General features: G+C 49.5%; 11 protein-coding genes across 11 annotated transcripts; 6 read left to right on the forward strand and 5 right to left on the reverse strand.

The window, feature by feature from the left end:
* Window positions 1-220: 220 nt before the first annotated feature.
* On the forward strand, window positions 221-2,507 carry BDR25DRAFT_360897 (uncharacterized protein; the record flags this gene model as incomplete). Its single annotated transcript, XM_033696324.1, has 14 exons — window positions 221-253; window positions 280-341; window positions 462-615; window positions 677-749; window positions 810-835; window positions 891-1,093; window positions 1,121-1,175; window positions 1,219-1,470; window positions 1,513-1,842; window positions 1,883-2,161; window positions 2,205-2,239; window positions 2,275-2,322; window positions 2,385-2,451; window positions 2,487-2,507. 14 exons carry the CDS (start codon window positions 221-223, stop codon window positions 2,505-2,507), a joined length of 1,638 nt encoding a protein of 545 aa, XP_033541837.1.
* A 69-nt stretch (window positions 2,508-2,576) lies between these two features.
* Window positions 2,577-3,371, reverse strand: BDR25DRAFT_318713 (uncharacterized protein; the record flags this gene model as incomplete). The annotated part of the gene is made up of 3 exons (XM_033691765.1): window positions 2,577-2,630; window positions 2,661-3,046; window positions 3,080-3,371. The coding sequence occupies 3 exons, from the start codon at window positions 3,369-3,371 to the stop codon at window positions 2,577-2,579; spliced, it is 732 nt and encodes a 243-aa protein (XP_033541838.1).
* Window positions 3,372-4,100: 729 nt separating this feature from the next.
* On the reverse strand, window positions 4,101-6,388 carry BDR25DRAFT_306864 (uncharacterized protein). Its single transcript, XM_033690723.1, has 5 exons — window positions 6,294-6,388; window positions 6,202-6,230; window positions 5,040-6,143; window positions 4,727-4,994; window positions 4,101-4,672 (listed from the first exon to the last, which is right to left on the reverse strand). The coding sequence occupies exons 1-5, from the start codon at window positions 6,316-6,318 to the stop codon at window positions 4,434-4,436; spliced, it is 1,665 nt and encodes a 554-aa protein (XP_033541839.1). The 5' UTR covers window positions 6,319-6,388; the 3' UTR covers window positions 4,101-4,433.
* Window positions 6,389-6,554: 166 nt separating this feature from the next.
* Window positions 6,555-8,012, forward strand: BDR25DRAFT_270811 (DNA glycosylase). The gene is made up of 3 exons (XM_033687228.1): window positions 6,555-6,717; window positions 6,768-7,504; window positions 7,555-8,012. The coding sequence occupies exons 1-3, from the start codon at window positions 6,626-6,628 to the stop codon at window positions 7,920-7,922; spliced, it is 1,197 nt and encodes a 398-aa protein (XP_033541840.1). The 5' UTR covers window positions 6,555-6,625; the 3' UTR covers window positions 7,923-8,012.
* A 688-nt stretch (window positions 8,013-8,700) lies between these two features.
* BDR25DRAFT_360901 (uncharacterized protein) lies at window positions 8,701-9,894 on the reverse strand (the record flags this gene model as incomplete). Its single annotated transcript, XM_033696325.1, has 5 exons — window positions 8,701-8,723; window positions 8,756-8,799; window positions 8,866-8,908; window positions 8,935-9,580; window positions 9,658-9,894. 5 exons carry the CDS (start codon window positions 9,892-9,894, stop codon window positions 8,701-8,703), a joined length of 993 nt encoding a protein of 330 aa, XP_033541841.1.
* A 207-nt stretch (window positions 9,895-10,101) lies between these two features.
* Window positions 10,102-14,076, forward strand: BDR25DRAFT_380039 (uncharacterized protein; the record flags this gene model as incomplete). Its single annotated transcript, XM_033697650.1, has 2 exons — window positions 10,102-10,657; window positions 10,747-14,076. Exons 1-2 carry the CDS (start codon window positions 10,244-10,246, stop codon window positions 14,074-14,076), a joined length of 3,744 nt encoding a protein of 1,247 aa, XP_033541842.1. The 5' UTR covers window positions 10,102-10,243.
* A 1,638-nt stretch (window positions 14,077-15,714) lies between these two features.
* BDR25DRAFT_306866 (uncharacterized protein) lies at window positions 15,715-17,108 on the forward strand. Its single transcript, XM_033690724.1, has 3 exons — window positions 15,715-15,748; window positions 15,800-16,245; window positions 16,294-17,108. Exons 2-3 carry the CDS (start codon window positions 16,210-16,212, stop codon window positions 16,897-16,899), a joined length of 642 nt encoding a protein of 213 aa, XP_033541843.1. The 5' UTR covers window positions 15,715-15,748; window positions 15,800-16,209; the 3' UTR covers window positions 16,900-17,108.
* Window positions 17,109-17,490: 382 nt separating this feature from the next.
* On the forward strand, window positions 17,491-18,894 carry BDR25DRAFT_91972 (uncharacterized protein). The gene is made up of 2 exons (XM_033699244.1): window positions 17,491-17,921; window positions 18,145-18,894. Exons 1-2 carry the CDS (start codon window positions 17,892-17,894, stop codon window positions 18,742-18,744), a joined length of 630 nt encoding a protein of 209 aa, XP_033541844.1. The 5' UTR covers window positions 17,491-17,891; the 3' UTR covers window positions 18,745-18,894.
* BDR25DRAFT_270818 (uncharacterized protein) lies at window positions 18,791-21,163 on the reverse strand. The gene is made up of 3 exons (XM_033687229.1): window positions 20,647-21,163; window positions 20,012-20,593; window positions 18,791-19,961 (listed from the first exon to the last, which is right to left on the reverse strand). Exons 1-3 carry the CDS (start codon window positions 20,756-20,758, stop codon window positions 19,045-19,047), a joined length of 1,611 nt encoding a protein of 536 aa, XP_033541845.1. The 5' UTR covers window positions 20,759-21,163; the 3' UTR covers window positions 18,791-19,044.
* Window positions 21,164-21,804: 641 nt separating this feature from the next.
* On the forward strand, window positions 21,805-23,538 carry BDR25DRAFT_241107 (beta-lactamase/transpeptidase-like protein; the record flags this gene model as incomplete). The annotated part of the gene is made up of 1 exon (XM_033685732.1): window positions 21,805-23,538. One exon carries the CDS (start codon window positions 21,805-21,807, stop codon window positions 23,536-23,538), a length of 1,734 nt encoding a protein of 577 aa, XP_033541846.1.
* Window positions 23,539-23,671: 133 nt separating this feature from the next.
* Window positions 23,672-25,757, reverse strand: BDR25DRAFT_295769 (choline dehydrogenase). Its single transcript, XM_033688867.1, has 6 exons — window positions 25,719-25,757; window positions 25,234-25,650; window positions 24,720-25,175; window positions 24,576-24,668; window positions 23,846-24,522; window positions 23,672-23,782 (listed from the first exon to the last, which is right to left on the reverse strand). Exons 2-6 carry the CDS (start codon window positions 25,454-25,456, stop codon window positions 23,753-23,755), a joined length of 1,479 nt encoding a protein of 492 aa, XP_033541847.1. The 5' UTR covers window positions 25,457-25,650; window positions 25,719-25,757; the 3' UTR covers window positions 23,672-23,752.
* Window positions 25,758-26,067: the final 310 nt, after the last annotated feature.

Below are 26,067 nucleotides of genomic sequence, written 5' to 3' on the forward strand. Positions count from 1 at the left end.
AAAGCTACACCTTACGCATAAGTTATTGCCGTCCATACTCCAAGACCCCGTCGCAGAAGGATTCAGGATCCTACCTCTTCCAGCCATAGGCTGTTATTACTAATCTGGCTGTGGAGAGCTTCTTCACTAGTATACACACAAGTATCCTGAGTTATAGCCCTGGCCTAACAGGCGAACTAATTTATTATCTGCACTAAGTTATTATCCGCACTAAGAAAAGATGGCAACTGAGACAAAGCCATCAGAATCTGTAGTGTTCGGCGTACGCTCTCGGGGTAGAGAATGCTTTACGTTGAGCGATTGATCAATACTGCTTGTACTACATATACCGTTAGTCTCTGGTCTGGTATTAGATTCCTCAACACTTCTAGCAAGAGCAAAAGTCTAATAGGGAAAGGAGACAGCGCCTACAGTTCCCATTGACTGGCCTTGAACTCTCTTAGACTACCCAAACAATAAAGTGGTTTCGCTTTTGAATACATAACTGCAGGTAGAGGCAAGAGTGAGACAGGGTTACATGCCGATTGGTGTCTGACTTGGGACGTCAATACTATTCTCCAAACCGCCTTCCGTATTTTCGCAACAGTCTTAACATATCAAAACATACTTGTTAAGGTCCTAATATTGCTATTAATATGTTGTGGAGATACTAGTAAGGAATGGTGTGTGGTTCAAGCTTCGTTTTAACAACCCTTTCCGAGGCCCTCTTATAACTACGCAAGGACCACTGAATTACATAGGCGCTGGCTGTAGCAACATAACTTCAATATTTCATGTTAAAAACTAGTTAAATCTCCGCAAACTGAGAGTCGTGGGCTCTCATGTATTCCGGAAGGTACGATCATCCTGTGCAGATGCTCTACAGCCGTTGGTAGGATGAGGTCTCTTAGCCAATCATGCCATCATTGCGGTTTATCAACTTGAGGAATCGAACCGGAGAGGAATTGCGACGTTTGTGGCTACGCCTTCGTCACTTCCGCTTGCTGGCTGGAAAACCTACTGACATTGTGATGCGGTTGGTCATCCAAAGAGAAGGAGTATACGGTGAGAAAGAAATATTGCGTGGACAGCAAGGCACTTACCTGAGTACGCGGTGAGCTCTTTCCTTGGTGGATACAAGAACGGGCTATCTTTCAATCATCTCACTCTTTGTCTTCTACGAACACTCACTGCTTGTCCCTTTCTTACAACACTCTCTGAATACTACTTCTTTACTAGGGATCAGCTGTTAGGGTGCGCTTGGTTATCTACCTTCTACTATACCTCGGCCTAGTTCACGACACATTGCGAGAAGGAAAGGTTCATCCACCACCTACATCCCCACCTAAAATGCGACTGTTACACCTCTTTTCCACCGCCATGCTCCTCGCCGGAGTTTTGGGTGTTGCTCTCCCAGATGCAAGGCTCAATTCTATCCAAGTACACCCAAAAGCAAGTCATTCCCTTCTGAAGATTCTAGTAATCTCTCAAGTTTTCTTAGTCTATACCCTAAGGTTGCTAATGATCCTACAGTTGACAGAACTAAGCCCGGCCGCTCTCTCACCCCCAAGCCCAGACAAGCCTTGCAAACCTAACTGCGAATGCGTGGAGGGCTCTCAGCCTCCTCAGGGCAGGCTGTACTGTGGCTATTGCGATGGTATCTGGCCGGGACCAGGAGAGACACTTCCCGGCAGTGATATGTTCCTATGCAAGAATGATTCCTGTTGCGACTATGGCCACGACGCGCGTTGCGAGGGGCCGATAAACCCGGACAAGTACTGTCCGGGAGGCTTGGCTAATAAAACTCCTTTGTTGCTGCCCGTTACACCCTCAATAACGGATAATCCAAAGCCGTCCCCGACGGTGACGGCTCGAGCAGCCCCGGTCCTGCCCCCTTCCCCAGAAATTGACCACGCGCCGACCAACCTCAAATTCGAAGATGAGCACTGTTCCTACCGCTGCCAAGCGAACCCTTCGGGAAGAGAACGTCTCTACTGTGGCTACTGTGAAGCGATTCTGCCAGATCCTGATCATCCGGGTTGGCCCGAGCCGTTCTAGGGAGAAGACATGTTTCTGTACCGTCATAACAGAGCATGCTGCGGTTATGGACGCCACAATACACGCTACAAAAGGTGGCCCCACATGGAATGGTGTCGGGGACATCCGCCTCCATGAGTATCGAGTGTTGTGTGAAGAAGATTCAGACCGGATGATCGACCATAGAGCAAAATGAAATTGAGGATGGTTGGCAGAGTATTGAGTTGGGAATGGGGATGTGGATATGGCATTAACGAGAGAGGGGCGATATATGGCATGGATTAATGGCATGATTAGGCCGAGTTGGTAACGGCTCGGTCAACTAAAGTTGATACTTGTAAGACTAAATGCAATCTTCATACATGAAGTCCAGCTCGCGAAGGCAATTGCAAAGCTAATAGAGGATCAAGCAGAACATTAGGCATTTACTGGTACGTCACAACCGGTCCTCGAACCCCATCCACCACAAGCCAACTACACACTCTCCCTAATCAACCCCACTCCTCCTCACAAACGCCCTTCTAGTACCCCTCCTCCTCTTCTTCACTCTATAGCTCGTCTCATTTGCCACCAGCGGCGCGAACTTCATCATCACCTGCTCTGTGTACGGAATACTAATTAACGGTAAAGACTGACACACTCACAGCCCCACCCTCAACCACATGCGTCTCACCAGGGAGACTGCAGTCCACGTTGTAACACACATCAACGCCCGCGGATTTCGGAGCAATATTCTGGTAGTGGAATGGCCCCGACGACTCATTAAACGCCGCAATATCCACATCCGCCTCACCCGTCAACCGGGTCGCAACAATCTCTGGAACCGTATCATTTGTAAGTGGCAGGATGTTGACATTGACGCTGTAGCCAAGAGGGAAAACCAGCTGGTTGTCTTCCGTAGCATGATGAATTGCTGCGTTATTTGAACGCGACTGTGGCTTCCCACGTCGCTGGGTTGGTCGTGTTCGTGACGTTGAAATACGGGACTGAAGGGTTAGACGCAGAGAGCACAATCGCAGGAATTCTTCTCCTAACAGCTGCTACGTTGCTCCCATAGTCCCACTAAGTGTGTATAAAAGCGGCCCCATGTTCGTTCCAAAGTTCGGCCCGGCTACAAGAATGCCTGGGGCTCCCCAGTCTTTGTAACATCTTGGGAGGACAGAGTCTGGGCCGACGAATGCGCAAACTGCAGGAGTCCCGTTGTAATACCAGATGCCCGGGTTGTGTGGATCTGTGCCGACAGAGGGAGCGCCTGCAGGAACAAGGTTGAATTCAGTTGGTACGGTCAGGATAGCATATTTGATGAAGCCGGAGCGACCACCTTGTCCCGGGTGGTCGGTTGCAGGGGCGACCATGATTACTGGGGGTGTTTAGATGTTGCACATATAGTACGAGAAACATGTGGGACAAAAATATGAGATTGTAGACCTTGAACTGATCATCGTGCCCAACCTCCTTGAGCATTCGATAGAACTCGCGGATATTCCCACTTCCGAAGTCGTCATAATTATTAGGATTTTTGCCACCGAAGCCACCGAAGAAAGTGCGAGCACCGCGCCGAAGGCGAAGATGAGTGCACCTTTCCTCTATCTAGCCTGTTGAACGAGAGCAGGATTAAAGACGTGTGAGTTTAAAAGAATACACAAATTGGGATCAATTGACGCGTTTGCAATTTAAAGTTGCACCATTCGGCGAGAGAAATCTACCAGATAAAAGGAAAGATATCAGAAGAAAGGAATTAGCACTCCAAGGCCTCGGCATCTCTTTAAATCTCACCGTCCTACTTAGTCCTCCTGCGTCATTCTAGCCTCGACTTTCCTTTTCGGGTCTACGATTAGCATGCTGTAGGAACTAGAACAAACAATGCCTGGTAGCCGGCAATTTTCGTAGGGAAGGGAACAAGGAGCTACAATATAACAGTCGAGAGGGTTCACGCGTAGCTGATAACGGAGATCCTTAGACAGGACAGCAAGGTGAGAGGGCGCCCGTGGACGTCAGGGACCTCGGCGATCGGAGCTCAGCGAAAGTTTGATACGGAACATGAGAATCTTGCAGTCACCGGGAATCCTTTTGAACTGGTACGAAGTAAATATGCGTGGTAAGCGTGCATGTAATTTTGACAAGTCCGCCCCCACCGAAGCTATTCAATCAGTGCCAATTTCCTTGGATGAGTGCATCCATCCGACCAACCACGGACAACTAATTTACACGTAGTAGGATCAAGTCCTACAGATTAAAAACCACATGACGCCATGCTAGACACCATTTTGTAGGAATCGCATCCATCCACTTCCACCAAGCAAATCCGGAATCGTAGCCCAGTCACATCTCCACTCCAGTAACCCATCTCTTCGAGCTATCCTAATCACAGCACCACGAGTAGGTAGGGAAGTGAGCCATATATGTGCATGACGTACTTACCATCCATTAACATCGAACAGCTCCTCTGAGAAGAACGTAACGACGACCGTGCGGTCGGAAAATTTGCGTCCAGCAAGCGCCTTCATAGCCTTCTGGCCCGATTCGACATTATCGTACTTGATATAGATCTTGCCGACACCAGGACCCATGCGAGAACCACCAGTCGGGCGTGGCATCTTAATATCGAGGATCTTGCCATACTTGGAGCACTCCTCTTCGACGTCCTCCTTGATTTCTATATGACTAATTAGCAGTGCCGGTCATGCTTCTTGGGAGGAACAATACTAGCCTTCGTAGGCGTCCCTGTCCATGACCTCGTCTTGCGTGATCATATTTAGCATACAAATGACGCGGCTAATGATAGTTTCGTCATTTTGAGTCTCGGATCGCGCTAGCAAGGTCATGCCATTCACGCCCGCCTCGAGTCCTGCGGCCTGAGTGAAGCCAATACTAGCGCGTTGGACCTTGAGATTGCCATCACCGAGGGCGAGCTGGTTCAGTGCTTCAATGATCTCAGTGGTGTTATCGCCCTGGACATACTCGCAGAATGCAATGCCCTGTAACTGTCAGTCTATGGTATTTCAAGGGGAGGAAATACGTACCCGGAATTCCCCTGAGGAAGTGTCCTGAACCGTGACAAAGGATTTCAGCGGACCCATAGTCGCAAGCAGCTCCTGTAAACTCTCTTCGTCTACAGTAGTGGGGATGTTGCTGACGCTGACTTTATTCGGACTATCCTTGACAATGTTTGACACCTGGCCTTCCACATAATCGTCGTCGGTGGATGCTGGAACAATGTAGTCCTTGGGGCGGCGGATGGAAAGCCCTTCTCGGTCTGGTTGTCCGTTCGATGCGTCGTCACCCTCCATGTGGGAACCATCTAACGCAAGTGCCATAGTGGCATCTTCAGGGGCCTTGAATTCAAGGAGGGCATAGCTCCGGTCATGAGCAAGCTGGGCGGAGATGCAGGGGTCAGTGGCAGAGACAACGTTGAGGCCATTCAAATTGAGGTTGAAGTACTCGGCGATTGAGTCCGAGGTGGCAGACGGCGGGATGTTGTGCACAAACAGACGCTTGGCTTGCCGGCCATGACCAGGCTTCAGAGAGTTGTTAGAAGCTGAGCCGGACGGCTGGTTCATGAATGCGGCGAGGCGGGAGGGGTCCATTGCTGCGGCACGCGGGGCCCCAGGGAGGGGGAACATGCCCGACAGCTTGGACTGTTCCGCCGTGATGTTGTCGTATCCGGCAGGCTTGATATCCCACTGGGTCATGCGGCGCTGACGACCGATGATGGAGGGCATATCCGTCAGGTCTGGGGTTTTCTCGCGCTTCTTGAATGGCGGAGTATTGTCCCGTCCGCCGCGATCTCGTCCGCCACCATGTCCTCCGTCCCTGTCACCCCGATCGCGGTCTCGGCGGCCACCCCTGCCACCGCGCTCGTCGTGTGTGTCTCTATCACGCCGACCAAGGCCACGGTCATCATCGCGTCGCGAGTCGCGTCTCGAGTACGAATCGCCTCCTCCCCATCCTCGATCATCGCGCCGCTCGCGCCTCGCATAGGTATCGTCGCGCTCGCGGGCGTGGAAGTCTCGGCTGGATGAATAGGTATCGACCTCATAGTCGTTGCGGCGGGAGCCTCGGTGGGGGGACCTCGAGCGGCGGCGGTTACGGTCCCGGTCTCGATCGCGGCGGTCGTCGCGCGAGGACTGATTTCGTTAGCATGAAGACAGTGAATAGCGGCGAGTGCAAGGGGAAAAGACTGACGTAGTTCCTTGAGCGAGCTGGGCGTTCGTCTGTCAGAAGTCTGTTAACACTGGGACACAATTAGCGGAAGTGTTCATGAGACGCATCCCTACCTCTGGAATAGCCGTCGCCGTTCATGGTGAACGTCTGTTTGATGTTGGTAGGACTGGACGGAGCTGTTGCGTCGAGGTGAGGAAAAGGTGGAGCTGGAGCTGTTGCGCAAAACGGAGCTGGTGAAGGCGGAAACTCGACCCTGCAATGCCGCGCTAGGCTGAGGGTTTCTCCGACGCCGCTGCCAAGGCGCCAGCCCATGTTTCTTGGTACCTGCAGCAGGGGCCGCATCGAGCAGGAAAAGCATGGCTAGTTGAGAAAACAGATTAGCAAAGCTACTCACCAGCTTGAACTAACTGTCCATACCATTAGACTTACTTACGATTAAGAGAACATGGCAGTTCGAGCAACTGAATGGCAAAAATTGCCTGTCACTTTAACCGAGCTGTGCATCAACACCACCCTCCGTTGCGGGCAATCATTCCGGTATGTCGGCTTCCCAATCCCTCTCGAGCCGCTGCTAATGTGTCTTACAGCTGGCGGAAGTCTGCCGATGACGAATGGTCCTGCGCGCTACATGGTCGCATTCTTTCCTTCCGCCAAGATGCCCTGTACCTGCACTACCGAGCCATCTATCCCCCGAGCACTCTCCACACACCACCCCACGACGACGACACCCCTACCCTCGTAAAGCACTATTTCAACCTTGAGCCCGATCTCTGCAAGCTGTATTCGCAATGGGCCGCCTCCGACGCCAATTTCAAGAAACGTGCGCCCAAGTTTGCAGGAGTGCGCATTCTGAGACAGGATCCCTGGGAGGCTCTGATTGGGTTTATATGCAGCAGCAACAACAATATCTCTCGGATCTCGCAGATGGTACATAACCTGTGCCTGCACTATGGCCCCCTGATTGGCCATATCGGAAACGAGGCATACCACGACTTTCCCACCCCAGAGGCCCTAGCTGGCCCTGGGGTTGAGCAGCACCTTCAGAAGTTGGGCTTTGGCTACCGAGCCAAGTACATCTACAAGACCGCAGTCATGGTGGCAGATAGTAGGGGCTTGGCTTGGTTGGACGAGTTGTGCAACCCAGAGAGTCCAGTCTTTGGCCAAGAGCCGAAGCCGGGGGGGCCCTTGATTGAGGGTGGAAGAGAAGGATATCGCAAGGCACATCAGGAGCTGCTGGCGCTGCATGGTGTTGGTCCCAAGGTTGCGGATTGTGTGTGCCTTATGGGACTGGGCTGGTCGGAATCCGTTCCCGTGGATACCCATGGTAGGTACCCTGCCGCTTCCAAATAAGAGGCCCCGCTTACCTCTGCATAGTCTGGCAAATCGCCCAGCGTGACTACAAGTTCGGCAAAGGCAAGCATAGCAGCCTGACTCCAGCGACATATACGGCCGTAGCGAACCATTTCCGCAAGCTTTGGGGTAAGGAGGCCGGCTGGGCTCATTCGGTCTTGTTCACTGCCGACCTGAAAGCTTTTTCTGAGCGCCTCGTTGCCAAGACGGAGATAAAGACTGAGGAAGTATCGGTAAAAGCAGAGCCCGATGGCTCAGGAGTCGTCGAGAGCACGACTAAGACAGCAACAGCCACCAAAAAGAGGGTAAAGCGAGATGTGGGAGATGATGAGCATCAGGTGGTCGAGGTCAAAGAGAAGATAGTCAAACGGAGCAAGCGACGTAAAGCCTAGTTGCCAATATATAGAGCTGGCTCGTCTAAATCGGGTATGAGCGTGAGCGAGGGTGCTCTTCCTACTTAGACACTAAGATATACCCCATTCACACGCTTACTCCCTCTGCTTATGGCTGAAGACGAGCTACTAAGGCGTCCTTTGGAGTTTTATATTCCTGAGTATGATTCCTAGAGAATCATATTGCATGCCTTGCGCTAGTTCGTGAGAAACGGAGCATCTATTAATAACACCTAATACTACATCCCAATTTGCGCACAGTTGCTTTCTCTTCCCGTTCAGGGAACTGAGCTGCTCTTGCTCTAGCCTTAGGTGGAGCTGGATTAGGGTAAGTGGGTACTGAGTTGAGGCTGGGCACCCTGAGCACAGGTATGAGTAGGGCCTGGTTTGAAGTTAGTTATTCTTGCCTTGTTGCATGACCACTGGCTTCACGAAAGCCTTCTGCCTCACACTAACCGCATATTATTAGGAATTCCAAGAAGCTGTACCGCCTGCTATTGTACGTAATCGCTCCACTCCACGTCGCTTCTCATCCACCCAGATAACGATTGACAAACTATAGAGCGCAAAAAAGCCATTATATTTGCTCTCATCTTTAACCTGATTCCTTCTACTTAAAATCTAATAGCACTAATTTTTTTCCCTTCTAATCCCTAAGACTCTTTCCAGCTACAGAGTAGAAGAGCTTCAACACTAGAGCGTAGTCAGATAACACTGTTAGTTAACGCTATCAAATTCCTTAGCTCTTACAGGCAACTTCATAGCAAGCCCCCCTTTCCTATATCTTACCAGTGCCTGATGCTGTCAATGCATTCCTTCATTGCTAGGTTTACTAGGATGGTGCGATATAAGCCGGAGTGCGGTATGTAAGTACACACTCACTTCCAGTCACGTCCGCTTGGGCTGCGCTATTTTGAACCTAATAAATTCTGCCACTACACACAATATCCGCCTCTCCATGCCATCGCCCCTATTTACCCAATGAACTCCCCCCCAAATCCTGTGAGCCCACAAAGCTCCTTGAGACTTTCTTTCTTCAGGTCCACCCTCTCTTCCGGCATACTCAACAAAGACCCAAACATCAACGGGTCATCCTTCTTTCCTTGCACTAACCCTGTGAATCTCCCTTCCAAAACTGCCTGTACCTTCACTCTAGCAGCAAACTTCCTGCCAGGTGTGTAACTCACAATAACCGGTGTCGAGAGGCGAGGAATCACACCGCTTTTGCTAAGAGTGTTTTCCGCAAGAGCAAATGAGAGTAGGTTTTGTGAAGCGCCCTTGGTGACGCCAGTGATGCTATGGAAACCTTCTTTTACAAAGGGTCTCTTTGCTTCAACCTCGGCGCTTAGTTCCGGGACAGGAATGCCAGGGACGAGGCCTGCGGACGAGATACCAAGAGTAGCTGTGATGGAGCCTTTGGCAGTGGGGGTGCTGGGGGCGTGGCGCATGTAGTTCATTGGCTGGAATTCGAGGACTTTTGGTCGGTGGGGGCGTGCAGCTTCGAATGCGTCGTCGTTATCATCGTCGTTAGGGTCGAGATATATGACACTCGCATCTTCGAAGAAGATGCTGATTTGGGCTGATTTGAAGCGCGATTTAGTATTTGCATTTTGAAAAGCATGGTCTAGGATTATCAGGCAAGCAGGGCGGTCCTGATACTACATAAATCGCGTCAGTTGTTAGTCTAATATAGATATTAAAAGCCCAACAGCATATAGTCTACTTATCTACTTACAACGCCAAATTTCGGTCGCTGGCAGCGTACTTGCAAGTAGAACCGACCAGCTAGAAGCTCCCTTTCCGTTACGAGGTCCCTGGGAGAATATTTGTGTGCTTCGGCCGTGTTTAGAAATACCGGAGGACTGAGTTGGTAGTCCAAAGTGTCATCATTCGATAGCTCTATATCAAAGGTCTGCTCCCATTGGAGAGCTTCATCCGCAGATTTGGCATGTGTTGGTGTTAGAGCATCCATGATGTTTCTTTCTGTAGTTATAGTATCGGTAACTCGTGGAAATAGTTTGTTTATGAACCGTGAGCTGTAGAAGGTTCGGAATGCTTCCCCCGAAACTCTGTTGTTGCCTATACTTGCTTTTTATTGGGCTGGGCTCGCCTAAGAGAAATCCACCCCCACATCAGGTAGACAACTGCCAAACTGGCAAAACTGTGAGGGGATTTTTGTGGTAGACGAGCTGGAAACATCCGCGAGTCAGAGCTCCAACATTTTAACAGCAAGAACCCCACAACTCTGAGTCTCTTCAAATCAATTTACTCACTCACATCAAGGTTAGTTCTTTGGAAAGCTTCGTCACTAATAATCAATCATGCTTTGGGGTACCCACACTTCCCTGTACCCAGAGCTCAATTCCATCGAAAAAGAAAACCTTGAGTATGCGCTATCCCTCGCCTTCTGCGGTTTTTACGACGAGGCCGAAAACACCTTCCAGGCAGAGCCACTCTCGAAAAGCCTACATCCGCTGGTCAAGCTTGAGCTAGCACTGATGTACGATGCGATGGGCTTGGAGAATGAATGCTCTAAAGTTCTTCATGGATGTCGAGTTCCTCTCGAGCGACATGTTCCTCAGGAAGGTGCCAATATCTGGGATCTCATAAAGCTCAAGTGTATTTCCTCAGATATCCTTCGTCTAGGGAAGGTGCCTGCATCGAACCAGAATGACGTGTTTCTGATTATGAGACGTCTAGCGTCTAAAAATCTATCCGAATATGGAGACATTGAGGTTGGTGTACACCCTAAAGTGGGAAGGTTACATAGCATGGTGCTGATAATTTGGGCCGTTAGGTTCACTGCACTATCGTTTGCTGGCAGATACTCAAGTTAGCTAGGAGCCAGAGCAGTATCTCAATGGCAGAAGAACCCCCAGCAATGTTTCCACTGCCCTCACATCTTCACGTTGCGTTGGAAGATTGTGGAAGGGTTGAGCTCTTTCACCCATACCTACCCTACGAGGCCACCTTAAGCGGAAATAAAGGATTGAAGAGAGTTGAGCCTTATAAAAAATACATTAGTGCGCTGTCATCCCAACAGAGTCCGGGAATCAGCCCGCTGAAGATGGCTGAAACACGATTGTTCTTTGCAGAGACCCTCGCATCTATTGACATGGACAACGCTAGAGAAGAGCTCAATATCGCTTCACAACTCCTCGCCGAATGTGGAATTCCATGTCCACGCTTAGAGCTGAAAAAGAAGGCCGTCAACCTCGAGTTGACAAAAGGACCAACCGATGTTTCGCTCACTCTTTCTAATGAGATCTGCAAAGGCTTCATTGAAATGAAACATCTCGCCGGGTATCGGAAGCAACTCCAAAAATCATATGCAATTGCAAAATCAACAAAAGAGAACAGCGAGAATGCTTCTTCACAGCAGGGACGAGCGGACGAAATTCGTCGTATCATTCTCGAAATGATTACTCTTGAAGACCAGCACACTAGATCAGCTTTCTTCCTTGCCTCGTCGCTCATTTCCTATGGCTCAGAAATCGCAGGCCCGGACGTCGGGGCCAATGGAGCAACCTTCCTAACAATCTTTGCCAAATTCCGCGATACTTTTCCAGAATTTTCGTTGCCTATGTCAGCGAATACACTCTATTCCTTCGCAGCAAAAGCAGCTCTGAATCTGGGGAACCTGACGCAGGCCGCCGAGTATTTGGAAAGAATGGAATATTGGCAGAAACAATGCCCTGGCGCGACCGGTAGTAAGAATTCATTGCCTGATGTCTCGGATGAAGAGGCCATGGTGCTCTGGGATATCGATACTGACAGGAACGACTCGAAAGGTTTCCTATCTTGTCTTCAAGAAAGATGTATCGCTTTGCTATGTCGCTGGATTGGTCGGGACATCGAAAAAGGTATCATACCAGAGCCCCATGCTCAAGCCTTGTTGAAATTAAATGGTCAAGACATGCCGGATGCAAAAACCGTACAAAGCATCGACACTCGCCAGCTCGTAGACAGAATCTTTGGAAATGTCGAACCCGCATCTGTAGCCCATTGGTCTGACTGGTTTAACAACCTCGAAAGATGGGTAAATCTGCAAGCCGGACACCCATCCACGATGCAGAGGCAGCTTCTTCTAACACAATTCCAACATACCCGAGTATTGACGCTGACTACATTCGAACCCTGGACGCTATTACATAGAACCAAATATCTCCAAGAGACAACGAGGTTGTTGAATATATACACTAAAGTAGACAAGCGAATATCGGAAGGTGGCAGCATTGAAAAAGCCCGTTGGCTATACGGGCACAGTACACTCTGCCTGGCATCTTTGAAAGACTTTACCGGAGAAAATGCTGTTTCGGATCAGGACTTGATTAACGCAGTGACTTGGATAAAGGCAGATGCTACGGCACTGGAAGCTGAAGGCAAGATTAAAGATGCGTACAACAGTAGAGTTCTCGCCGCTAGATTGAACTGGCAAAGATACGCACGCTTCAAGTCCATATCACCATGGGCCTGCCTGTCCGAATGGTCTCAAGCCGACAACCTATACCAAGCTTTGCGAGCTGATCATTACCTCTTGCCAGCTCATCGAGCCTTCGTAGCTAAAGAAAGTTTAGCTGGAGCTGTGAATTACAACGCAAATGTCAAAGATGCCATGATGGCTTCTTTAGCCTCTCTCATCGAATTTCTAGCTGCATCTATAGATAACCTGCAAATATTGGTCGAGGATTCGACGTACACATTCATATGTGTGGAATTGACATCTTGGATTCAGCGGTCTAAAGCCCGGGCACTGACGGATCTCCTTGGACAAACAACTAATATCCCGCGATCGGTTGGGCGACTGTTCCTAGAAGAGCCAAGTGCAGCGGCTTTGTGGGAGGATTGCCTTGCCACATTACGTAGAAGAGAAAATGCATCGATAAAAGAGTTGGTTGGGGTGCGAGACGAGTTTCAACGAATCACAAGACAGCTTCGTAGTGAGCATCCACGGATTCAGCCTTTCCTTGACATCCATAGCGGAGAAGCCATCTCTCCGAGTGAACTTGAGAAACTTGGCCATACTCTAGGGCCCTCTGCTGTCATGGTCGAATGGGTCCATGCTCCAACTTTCCCAAACGATATATTCTTAGTTGTGTACAGGGAAGGCATTATTTCGCGAGTGCGACCGTTGGAGGGCATAACCATGGCGGAGGTGGACGACTGGATCGAAAACTACTTACACGTAGAAGAGGACCCGGGAATGCCAAGTGCAGTGCTGAACGATGGACAAGCGAAAGAAAATCTTAACGAATTGAAACCTCTCGTAAAGCTTCTCGCCGAGCTTACGGAGAAGGGCGAGACGCTGGTTTTGTGTCCGACACAAGGACTTCATCGCCTCCCACTCCATGCTATATCCCTTGGAAAACCATCACAGCCCTTAATCCAGAGGAACCCAGTCGTGTATATACAGAGTCTATCGCTTTTACGACTCTGCCAGGAATCATTTCAACAGCCAATTTTAGATACTGAGTCTCCTTTCACTGCTACCTTGTTCAACACCTTAGGGCAATCCCATAAATCTGAAGAAGAATTATCAATGAAAGAATCTATAACTCAGATAAGCCAGATTCTTCACACCCACCCCATCGACCAGCCTGTTGGAGCAAAAAATGCTTTTAGGTCCCAAGCGCTGCAATCGAATATCTTGCACATTCACGGCCACGCTGATTTTAAGATTACAGGGAGGGATGTTCGACAAAGCCTTCTCCTGCGAGAACCGCCACTCTCCGAAGAGGATATACTGGGGTTTGAAGATATTTTCGACCTTGAGTTCCGAAAACCGTCCCTCATGCTCGCAATGTGCTGCAACACTGGCCGCGCAAAGGTGTCTGAGTCGGATGATCTGCTTGGCCTAACTGCCGCGTTCCATGTCGCTGGGGCTGGCGCCGTAATTTCGACGCTATGGAAGATTGATCGGAGGGACTGTTTACGGTTTTCAAAGGAGTTTTACAGAATTGTCATGGATGGATTACAAAAGGGTGAGGGCGAAGGCGGCGGGGAAAGCGGCTGCGTCAACTTAGCTCTAGCATTTCAACATGCTGTGTGTACACTCAGAAAGGAAGAAGAGTCTAAGCGGTCGACGCATCCATATCATTGGGCTGGGTTTGTATTACATGGCGCCTGGCTTTTTCCTCGGCTGCGGATAGTTTGAAAGTTAGTGTAGAGGGGAGACGGCAAAGATACTAAGCCGCCAGTCCTTGGCTTTCTCCTCCCACCTTACACTGCGATTAAATAAGTAGTTTCCACTAAGCTTAAGAGACCACCTTGAACCGTGTTCTGATGTAATCAATTACCTCCAGATATGGCACCAAATTCACGACCATAGCAACTACCATTACTACCCAAACCAACAGTAGAAATCCTCACATCATCCATCAATGGCGGGCTGACCCGGCCAATAAAACTGCAAGGGAGAGGCCAAAGCCATCCAGGTTGCTATCGCCGATATTTCTTTCGTATATCTCACAGTTTCTAACTAATCAGAGAGTGACGGCTCGGAGAACTCACCTAAAGGCGGGAATTTTGTACACGCAGAATCTACCATCAACTGGGAAGCCTGCACCGACGCGCCACCGAGCGAAGGCAATCAGGCTCAGTAGCACAGTATTGAGGAATAGCTGGCCAGTGGTATGTAGCTAAGCGTGGAGAACCGGGCCAGCAGGGATCAGAGGAGCTGGGCGTTAACCTTTACCTAGGATAGAGTGTCTATCACCAAGGAGTAATGCAGCAAAAGGACATCTCTAAACACATTTTAACTACGCAAAGCAGATCCAGAGTACCTTCAAGGCACCTTACACTCAAAGCTTAGCTTTGAGCGGCTTCTGCCCTTGTCCAGGCTTGAGGCTTTCGTAACGCCAGTTCGTGCCCTAAACCTTCAGGTCTTCACCGTCTTGCTTCACTCCCTTACCAGCAATGAGCTGTGCTACATTCTTGCCGGCGATTGCGGAAGTCTCCATGACATTGATGAAGCTCCAAATTTACGTAGAACACGTTGTGTGGCTTAGAAGGGGTATTCAATCTAATTAAGTAGCTTTCTATCACTTCTGATTGAAAAGGCTGGAGGAGCAACTAACAACGTACACCAAGCACCGTCCTTAGCTCGATTCAACCCAGGTTATGCCCCCGATGGAAGGCAGTTACCAGCATTTGCTGGCCTGGGATACTCCGCAGGACGCATTATCTCCACGAGGAGTCGGAGCCATTGTGTTTGCTCTTGTCGACGTCACTCGGAAATACGCGGGTCTTTGAATTGTGCAGATTTAAAAGGGATTCAGATATTTAAGTGGTATCCGAACGGAACTCTAACGCGTCGATTTATTACGGAGTCTGAACCACTAGTAAACACAGGATCCCCAAGTAGAGGGAATTCCTGAGTACATTAGGGGGTGGAGAGGGTGGAGGTTTGGGTGCTGGTGAAGCATATGTAACATGTCGAGTTTGATTCTCTAGCATTTATCTGAGGTTAGGGTAACTAATGCAGTCTTTCTTTTACATGATAATCGACGGTTTGCTTAGCACCAAGATCGATGCGTTCTCAAAGCTACGGATCGACTCAGCTCACCACTACGGGAACACCCGCATAGGCCGATCTCCAAACACTTGGTGATGTCTCACCAGAGAGGCTGTGACGTAATGGATATTTAATTACCAGGATTAATATGCGGGTGCAATAACAGTGCCGATGCGATGGCTACCGATTCGTTCCAAGTTGGTGGAGTGATCAAGCAGAAAACCCGTGACCATAAATTAATATATTATCCGCCTCATCTCTACCCTGTCCCCGGAATCTCTCCATGATAGAGTAAGATGGAAAGGTTGGTTAGGTATGTACGGTCAGTGCTGAATCAGAGCAAAATGATAATGGAGTGCCTCAGTTAAGGTATCTACTACCGCCGGCTTCATCAATAATGTCGCTTTTATCTTTGTGGAGTATGCCTAGCCACATACAGTGCTAGAACTCAAAAACTCAGCTGCAGGGTCAGCATGCGCTCGTCCAGGTTCGCCCTGGCTTCTGGTAATATAGGCTTCCCGCGAGACGTGTAAATATCTTAAGCTGCATACGAAGTACCCAGTTTACGGTGTGCGTTCTCGCCCTACCAGTAGGAAGCCATTCTTCCATCCTCTTTCGTATAGATGTTACTGTTCCTTTGCATATGCTAACAGCACAAGAACTTGTGAGCGTTCCTCTCGTGATGAAGTGCAGCCGGACATATAAGCCAGGTCATGAAGAGGCAGACGATCTCAAACTAGTCATTCACCTACTACTACAACAATCCACACCATCATGAAGTGCCTCTTCCTTGTTCTTCTCGGACTTTCGGTAAGCACGCAGAGCTTGATGAAGGACATGCGTTGACCCGTCATCTAGTCCGCCGCCTCCATTAAGCGGCAATGGAGCTGTCCAGCCCTTATTTCTGACTGCACCAAAACCTACCTCGTCGTAGGCGGTGACACTTGCGAAACGGTAGCCTCGAGGAACGGAATCACTACAGCGGATTTCTTCAGCATGAATCCATCCATCAACTCTGGCTGCGGCAACATGTACGCCGGCTGCGCATACTGCGTCTCAAAGATCCCCGGCCAAACGTGCCCAACAAACTACAACGCCAATTGCGACCAATTCTATACAGTCGCATCCGGCGACATCTGCTACACCATTATCGCTAAATACCCACCCCTCACACTCGACAACTTCTATGCGTACAACCCCAGCATCAAGAAGCCTGAATGCAACAACCTGATGCCGAACTGCAATTACTGTGTCCACATTCGCACGGCTGTCCCTGATCCGCATCAGCCAAACATCAAGACAGATTGCCAGTTGTACTACCAAGCCGTAGGTGGAGATTATTGCTACCTCGTTGCCCAGAGGTATAATGTGAATGTCAACGACTTCATGAGCTGGAATCCAGATGTGGGGCCACCGACTTGCCTGAACATGCTTGCTGGAGATTGGTATTGCGTGAAGCCTTGAGAAGTAGGAATATGGGGATGGCTTTGGGAAAAGGGTTGATTGGGTGGATGAGAATGCATAATTTGCGAATTTGGTGCCGTGGATTTGCTTTATTGGCTGGAACGGTCTTTCCTACTTGATATAAAATTTGGTTTATGCTACTATAATGATAACAGAAGAGGTTTAAGGCCCTCCCAATCTGCTCAGGTTCCAAGGAAACAAGTTAAGCGCACGTGCCATTCCCGAAGATACGGATCTGAGTTTTCGTCAGCATTGCATTTCGCCACTGAAGTTGGATCTGAACCCTTTGCCTTTGCCCATGCTTCAAAATCATGGACACCTGATGTCTTCCGACCTGGAAAATAACCTTATCCCTAGCTGCGGCAGAACGGCGGGACGAGACCGGGTGACTTCCGTGACTACCGGTGAGTCGAGTGGAGTGACGCCATTTGGCCTTGTGACTATACCGTATATGGTAATATCCTGGTCTTGAGAGAAGCATGGTTTCAAGAGGGAGATGGAGTGAAGGTTCTGTAGCTTTGATAGAGATCTGTAACCTATGAAGCATAAGGAGAAGAGGATAGATTCCAAACTTAAGTCCCTTCGGATTCTCCCCTATACACTTTTATCCTCCCTAGGAATGCTTCAAGTTTCGATTAAACCTTCAGGATTGAGAAATTTTTGTCATGCTACTCATGTTCGCGGACGTTCCCCCGCCACACCCAAAGTCAGCTGGTTTATCCACCGCCAATGCCCTAGAGTTTCAGCACAATGTAGGTCAGCTGGAAATGCTCTAGGACTTCATTACAGCGGCCATGAGGCGAGAGCGAGTCTCAAGACCGCCGCATATGAGATGAAATACGTTATTCGCTGTACTTCCCTGCGGTGAACGGCATGTTCTTCACCTCTTGTCCGTATCAAAGGGAAGGCTGAGGAGACACCGCCTTGCTCGCTATGTGGTGACTTACACCAGCAGGGCCATGGACGTAGCTTGATGTAGCATTCGACGATGGATGTGTGGTGGCGGGTTTCAATATAAGAAGGTAGGTAGGAATGAAACAGAAGAGCAAACCAAATCCAACATTCGAGTCTCTTCCCTACCTTTCGAGATCAGAACCTCCCATTGAGGATCGCATTTCTCACGCATAGCTTGTCTTGTCCTCTTAGTAGCCCAAATGAAGCTACTTGCGCTTGCTGCCCTCTTCGGGCTCGCCGTATGCTTGACGCTCTTATGCTATCGATGATAGTCGTGCTTACAGGTCTTAGTCTGCCAGTCCAGCCAAGCGAAGCTGCCCCCCAGTCTCCCCAGGATGCCGACAGACACTGCTCGTTAAGTCTGGCGACTATTGCCAGTTGCTCGCAGACGAGAATAACCTCACTCTTCAAGAGTTCTATGCCCTAAACCCATCTATCGATACGAACAATTGCCCCAATCTGATTCTGGGATGTAGCTACTGCGTCAAGGGACCTGGACCTGATCCCAACGGCTGCCCTCCTACTACAGATCCTACATGCACCAGTTGGTACACCGTTAATGCCGGGGAGTGGTGCCTCGGAGTTGCCAGCGGCCATGGCATCTCTCTGAGTGACTTCTACGCTTGGAACCCTTCCATCCACAATTGGAATTGCGATAATATGCTTGCGGGTTGTGCATATTGCGTAGCGAAGAATAACGTCGACGGATGCCCCACGATACACCCTACATGCCCCGGAGTGAATACGAAAGTCTTACCTGGCCAGATTTGTTGGGGTCTTGTAAATGGTGATCCAACCAGACTGACAAAGTTCTACCAGCTTAATCCCAGTGTGGATTCGTCGGATTGTCGCAACCTTCTTGCTGGCTGCACTTACTGCGTACCAAATTGAGCAGTGCATTGAAAATGCTAAGGTTGTTCGGGAGATGTGTAGAGGGATGTTGGTGTTCTAGGAATTTATATTCGTTCAAATTGTACAATAAATTGTTTAGTTCTAGGTCATCGTAGAGTCATGTATATCCAAATACTTAGAGTTCATGCTCACCTGTTCCTTGGTAGAATAAGAAAAAAAAACCCCCCAAGGCGACACAATGCCTACTTAGGAAATACTAAGAATGGGGACAAATATCAGGAACGGCCCCAACGTGCAACCAGGAGACGCGAAGGCTAAAGAGGACAACAACAGGCATTGTCAACCTCGATGAACATGCTTATCCCAAAGACCAGTCCCAGTCTTCTTAGGCCTCGGTCTTCTATCAGTGTCCTTGCCTAGAAACTTCAACGGCCCTAATTTCCATTGTGCAGCATCATCTAATGCGGTATCCATCAACCAAGTTGCGAGAAACGTGAATGCTAGGACGAGTATAGCGCTGACCCAATAGATCCAAAACTTCCCGGCTCCGGGCGCGAATGCTTCCGACATGCTGAATAGACTTGACGTATATGCTAGAGGAATAAAAAGTAATGCGAGAATGTTCAGGCGCTTAACTCGTTTGGCTTCTTCGAGATTCTGTCGGTTTCCGGCTATGCTTGCGAGACCGGTCATCGCTTGCATGAGAGTGTCGGCGCGTTGCTTGAGGATCTTCAGACGGAAGTATATGTACTGGAAATCTTTCTGGTCATCCCTCCAGTCAACACGCCGTGGCGATTGGAATTCGTTGACAGGATAGCCGAGACTCAGAAGTGTGTCCTCGATATCGTCCCGATAGTTACCACAGCGACGGCTAATCGTCTGCAGACTCTTCCATTGATCCTGCTCTTCGATCCAGGCTGTTGTTAGGCGAAGCTCGAGCGATGGAAGCATGGCTTTTATATAATCGACAAGTTGGAGGTAGTGTGCGGCAACTATTTTCTTGAGGAAGAAGGACGAGGTTACGGGTTTCTCCCAATCTTTCTCGGAAATCAAATCAGAATGGTTCTCGAGATAATGACAAAGGTCTTGCAACATTGAATGATGGGGATGATGAGGTTTAGAATGAGCCCGATCTCGATCTGGAGTAGGAAGGAAGTCATTGTATCCGTCCTGAAAGGCAGAATTTGTTATGGAATCGTATTTCACTCCGTCGTGATTTGAAAGGTCGTGGAGCTGAGGATCGCAGAGAATGACAACTAGAGTAGACAATTAGAATGTCGGAGGATGGCAAGGTTAGTGTACGTACCATCCCAGCCACCACCAGTGGTCTGTCTACACCACCAAGAAATCTTACGACGAAGGATACCTGCGGTGGTTTTCTCTGCGTGCCGTGCGGGCGTCATACCAACGTGACGCCCTGTTCTATGACAGAAGAACGGCGAGTTTGGCATCGTTTTGCTAAATTGACGGAGTTCGCAATACTGCAGGTGAAACATCTTTTCCGGGTCTAGGAGGGATGGTTGAGGCAAAGCGTCGCTCGTGGGGGTGAATCTGTTACTCCAAACGCAAGTACGCTCTTGCCTCTGGAAGAACAATGGCTCCATAAAGAAGTGCCCTCCAAGTATCGCCACGTAGTCTTGAGCAAGACCCTCCATTATGTATATTCTTCTCCGGTCGTGCGAATGATTTGTGGTGCCAAGGTGCCTCCGCAGACCTGATGGGTTCTTAAATTGTTCCTTCGCAAAGTTTGGCTGTCCAGCAGCCGATGCATCTAGAAGAATGACAGTCGCATTCCCGGGCTTTAGAGGGTGATCCTTGTTGTTAGGATCTGGGTGCTTAAGCCCTGGAATGGAACCAATTAGTGAAGCGATGTATTCCTGATATGGCCCTAAGGAGAGTATAAGCGTCGCCGAGAAAGGGCTTCATCGTAACAGTAACTACCTTTCTCGCACAACCAAGTGCCAATTTCCTCTTCATTGGTCGAGGATTTCTCCTTCTCCCCACCCACTTTTGGAGTCGAATTTGGGGCTTTCGCGCCATTCGCACCAAACATCTTGGCCCTTCAAGGGCTAACTCGGAAACAAACCACCGCGACCACCCCAACCCCCTGCAAGGCTGAACCTTGAAAGACGACGATCTTGCACTTCAAAAAGACGAATGAGCTCAATAACAGTTAAGGTCTCTCTGGATAGAAACTCGTGCCATGTGAGACTTAGAATATCGCGATTCAAGGAGTTCGGGAGGGAAGAGTCGGCAACCTGCAGAGTTGAGGGGAAAGCGGTTTTGAAGCGCCAATGCGGCTCTGTGAGAGGCTTAGCAATTGGGGGCCGGAGCGCCTGCAGAGCCCGCCACGTCATCCGTGCTCTTCAAATGGTTCGAGGAAAGTGCCTCGTCTTTTTTTGCAAACATCTTGCTTTTCCTTTGAAGTACGATTTTGTGAAGCCAGGGGACTAACATGAGGTCTCAAGGCGGTTCCGGTGAGAATCCCAACCTTTTCTGTCGAAGCTGAAGAGGGATACTCAATCTCGAATCTGCCTTGATGTGCTGTGGTCAAAGCGCACCCTTGAACTCAGACGGACAGCCCGGATGTGCCTCGGATGGAGACCTCGGGCAGAAAACGGGGGCTTCCTTCGTGGAACAAGTCGCATAAATCACGTGCGCTTATGCTCTAGAATCCGCTAACAGACGGAAAGTTACGCACAGGTCCTCTGAGGTATGCTGAGTCATACTTCCCACCAATCATAAAGTACTAACTACAGCTCTGTGGCTTTTCTCGTTTAGTCTTACCGGCCGGTCGGTCGAATCTCTATCAAAAGTCTTCTTCGACGTGTTGCGCAAGCTTCCTTGTTCCAACTGCCCAGACAAGTTCGACGCCATGTGAAGGGACGGAATTATCCTTACCCTCATAGTGCAGACCACTAATTGGTTTACTCGTTTATACTTGAACTACTTCGTTTACAGATTCGTAATCCCCTAGGAGCTATGCTATAATCCAGGACTCGTATAATGCTGGATGTTTACTCCAACTTCTATAAAGATGAGGTTGATGGAGGCTCATGTTCACTATTGCAAGCTTTGTATTTCTTCTCCACCGTTAAAATGGGTCGCTTAATTTTTCCCTCAACTTTTCTTACTCTTTTGTTGTCTGTTCCATTTGCTTCATGTTCTTGCCCATTATACGGCCCTGTATTTCCAATCCCGACAAATCTCGCCAACTCAAATGTCACCCAAGAAGCACTTCAAACCCTTACGGAAGCCATTTCTACTAGCTTCGATGCAGGGAACTCGTCCTACGGTCCCGTAGACTCCACCGCTGCCTACGCAATCCAAGTCTTCTCCCTCGATTCCGAGACGGCCTTGTGGGAATACTACCATGACGGGATCACGCTTTCAAACACCACGGGTGTTCAAAAGCTCGATGGAGATTCCATTTTCCGAATTGGAAGTATATCGAAGCTGATCACTGTCTATCTCATTCTCACCGAACTCGGCGACAGCATTTGGAGCGACCCGGTCACGAAACATATCCCGGAGCTGCGTAACCGAACTAAAAGTCTAGGAGACTCAGTGAACTACGTGAATTGGGATCAAATCACAATGGGGGCCCTCGCCGGGCACGTCGCAGGGTTGCCGAGAGATTTCATTGATCTGTTCGGCTTGTATGCAATCCAAGACCCCACGTTTGGCCTTCCCATACTATCACCCTCGGAATACCCAGCGTGTATTTTGACCGAGACGAATTATACATGCGATCGGGCGGCGTTTTTTGATGCTATCAATGATAGCTACCCTTCCTTTTTGCCGAATACGAAAGCAACCTATAGTGACACTGGAATCATGCTCCTCGGATACGCCATTTCCAGTATCACAGGCAAACCATTCGAGGATATTTTGAAGACAGCTCTGATAGATCCTCTTGGCTTGACCGGGACCTCATTCTCCAAACCCGAGGATACAAAGGGCGTGATACCCTTCAACATAACCGCCAGTGAATGGGCCCGAGACTTCGGGGCCGCTGCACCCATGGGCGGGCTTTACGCCTCCACAAACGACCTCTCCAAGATCGGACGGTCAATACTGAATTCCACACTCCTGGACCAAAACACCACGCGAGCATGGCTAAAACCAACGGCATTCACCTCCAGTCCTCTCGGCTTCGTGGGCCGGCCTTGGGAAATCTTCCGAGCTGTCGACCTTGGTCCTAGTAAACGACTCATCGACCTCTATACTAAGTCAGGAGAAATTGGATTGTACCATACGAATCTAATCGTGGTGCCAGACTACAACATCGGCTTTGTAACCGCAGTTGCGGGCACCGGAGCGCATCTCTTCCTCGACAATCTTATCGTTGACACGCTATTCCCAGCTGTCGAGGCCGTAGCTCGCGAGCAAGCAGCCGCAGCATATGTGGGGAAATTCACCGCCCCCAAGGACCTAAATTTAAACTCTAGTGTGACATTTATCACCGATGCTACACTCCCTGGCCTGGGTATATCAGAGTGGGTGAGCAACGGCACGGATTTCCTAGCTGTGCTTTCTAGTCTCGGTTTTGGCGACATCACACCTGATACTCTGCGCCTGTTGCCTACCAACCTGGAACGAGCGACGGGAAATGGTACCGAAGTGGCGTGGCGCATGAGCCTCTCTTTCGAGACGCAAAGTGCCAAAAAGGGCCCATTTTCAGCTTGTGATTCGTGGTTTAACGTGGATCTTTTGACGCTGGGGAAGTTTGCAATTGATGAATTTATATTCACATTGAGTGGTGATGGGGATGAGAAGGCGGTGAGTGTGGATTTGAGGGCTTTCAAGGTTGTGTTGGAGAGGGAGGGATGAGCAGCAATAATGAACCGTTTGGGAAGGAGTGTATCCAGAAGACTTATCTGCAGCTAACATATCCGAGGGTGTTAACTATATACACATACCATGTCATTTATACTATCGTGTACTCCACATTTTGATCAGACCACGAGTATCTTGAAATGAGAATATACTTATTATTTTTCCACATAAACTCCTACCAATGGCCTATCCATTTCTCCCTTACCCGTTACGCGCGATTCTTTATAATATCAGCCGCCTGCTCATCACGTCAGCTACACACTCACAAACACATATCACAACCTCAAAAAAAAAACCTTACCTTCTCCGCCACCGCATAAACAGTAGCACTCAAGTGCGCCGCAGGAATGAGCGGAAACAAACCAGCATCCACCACACTCAACCCCTTGACCCCATACACCTTCAAATCACTCCCAACGACACCACCCAACTCCCTCGGTAACATCGCCGTCGTCCCACAAGCGTGAAAGCTCGTTGGCGTGGACGTGGACCTCACCCACGCCTCCAACGCGGCTGTATCTGCGTTGGAAACATTTCTACCCGGGCCAGATTCTACCGGACCTAGGAACGCGAGCTTTGGGGTCGCTATGTACCGGCGGGTGAATTTGATGAATTCCACCGCCTGCTCAACATCGAGGGGGTTGCTGAAGGTGCGCCAATCGACCACTACCGGCCCAGTGGGGTCGCTGCTGTTGATGTGGATGGTGCCGCGAGAAAGGGGTTTCTGGAGAAGGATGGATTTAGGACAGATACCAGAAATTGGAGCTTCATAGACGGCCGAGAAGGGGGAGGAGAATAGGTTCTTCAGGACACGCTTTTGGGCTTTAAGCCCTTCAATGACCTCTGCAGAGGAATTTGGACGGAGATATGCGTGAACGGATTGCGCGGCGAGCTTCGAGAGGAAGGAAGTGGGCGAGGAATGTGTGACCGAGAGGGAGAGAAAGGCTACAGCATTGCTCAATGCCATGGTGTACGGGCCTTCTACATGTTAGCATACAAATATTAGGATAGAGTAAGTCTTTCAAAGACACCTGTCTTGTTTGCGTTATATTCTGCAAGCGCTTCCGCTGCAAATGTTGCATTTTCCTTCAGCGTTGTTGGATTTGGATATATGTCTTTCGTAACTGCGCTCATTTGGTCAGACATTTATCCTATCCGGCACAGATGCTACTCACAGTTGCAGACGAGATGCGCTTGTGGGTGATCCTGGAAATTTTCGCCTACACCTGGAAGTTCGATTCTCACTTTGATGCCGGCAGTCTCCAATACCTTCTTCGAACCAATACCGCTCAACTCGAGAATTTGCGGCGTATGCACTGCTCCTGCTGCTAGAATTGTTTCTCGTGTTGCTGTAACCGTGGACCTCTGCTCGGGCCGATCCCGCTGGTAGATGACAACACCCTTCACTGCCAAATCCGGCCCTAGGACTAGTTTTTCGGCCCTGTGGCCCACTAGTAGATGATAATTTGTTCTTGTCTTGATCGGGTCATAATAACCGTATCGCGCATACGATCTAGTCTGGTTCACCGGGTGTATCGATGACGGCATCCAGAAACGCCCTACCGCATCACCAAGAGCATGCTCTATAGGGCCAGTGATATTCAGGTCTTCCCAAGCCTCGAACATAATTCCTAGACGAGTTTTTAGAGTGCGCTCTAGGTATTGAGTATATGGTTTCTCTAGACATACTCTCAGTCTCCCACTGAAAAGGTGGAAAGCTCGCCTGGATTGGTCCTTCCCCATACGCATGCGGGTCCCACGTATATCCAAACTTACTCGTAGCCTCATTCCGCGGTGGCGTGAATGTAGAGCTCTTCTTAAAATACGGATAAAGCTCGTTCCATCCCCATCCTGGGTTGCCCAGATCTTGCCATGCGTCGTAATCAGCCTTTGCTGCTCGGTCAAACACCATTCCATTGACGGCCGAACTCCCACCAACCGCACATCCAGCAACGTAGGCAGTTGATGTCCCTCCAATCTCGGGTTGAGGAACGCTAGTCTCATTGAAGGTGTACCGCCTGCCGCAACCTTTTGTGACACTTAATTGCGGCAACCAGGTGCATGGTTCGTCAGCAAAGTAGCCGAGTTCTACTACGAGGACAGTCTCTGGTAAGCATTAGCGTCTTTCGGAAAGGCGGAAAGGGGAAAAGATGGGGCGTGATGTCAGAACACACTCAACGGGTCTTCAGACAAGCGATTTGCGACCACAAGGCCTGATGTACCGCCGCCGACGATGATGTAGTCATACGAATCGGCTAAGTCATGAACAGAACGTTTGATGAGGGCATGGTTAGCCAGCCGAGGGTTCGCATTAGTTCCCGGGAATAGTGCTGTAAGCTGGATAAGGCTGCAGAATAGGGCTGAAGTTTGAACTCGAGGTGCCATGTCAGAATGTGAAGCTTAGCTGGACGGGATGCTTGGTGCGTTAAGAGGCGAACAGCTTCTTTTAATCGCTGTCTTCATCTCTCTAGGATTGCGCCAATTCCTTAATACCCATGATTGACGGTCCTGCAGCCTTATGTG

Source organism: Lindgomyces ingoldianus (assembly GCF_010093535.1).
Source record: "Lindgomyces ingoldianus strain ATCC 200398 unplaced genomic scaffold BDR25scaffold_41, whole genome shotgun sequence".
Lineage (NCBI taxonomy): Eukaryota > Fungi > Ascomycota > Dothideomycetes > Pleosporales > Lindgomycetaceae > Lindgomyces > Lindgomyces ingoldianus.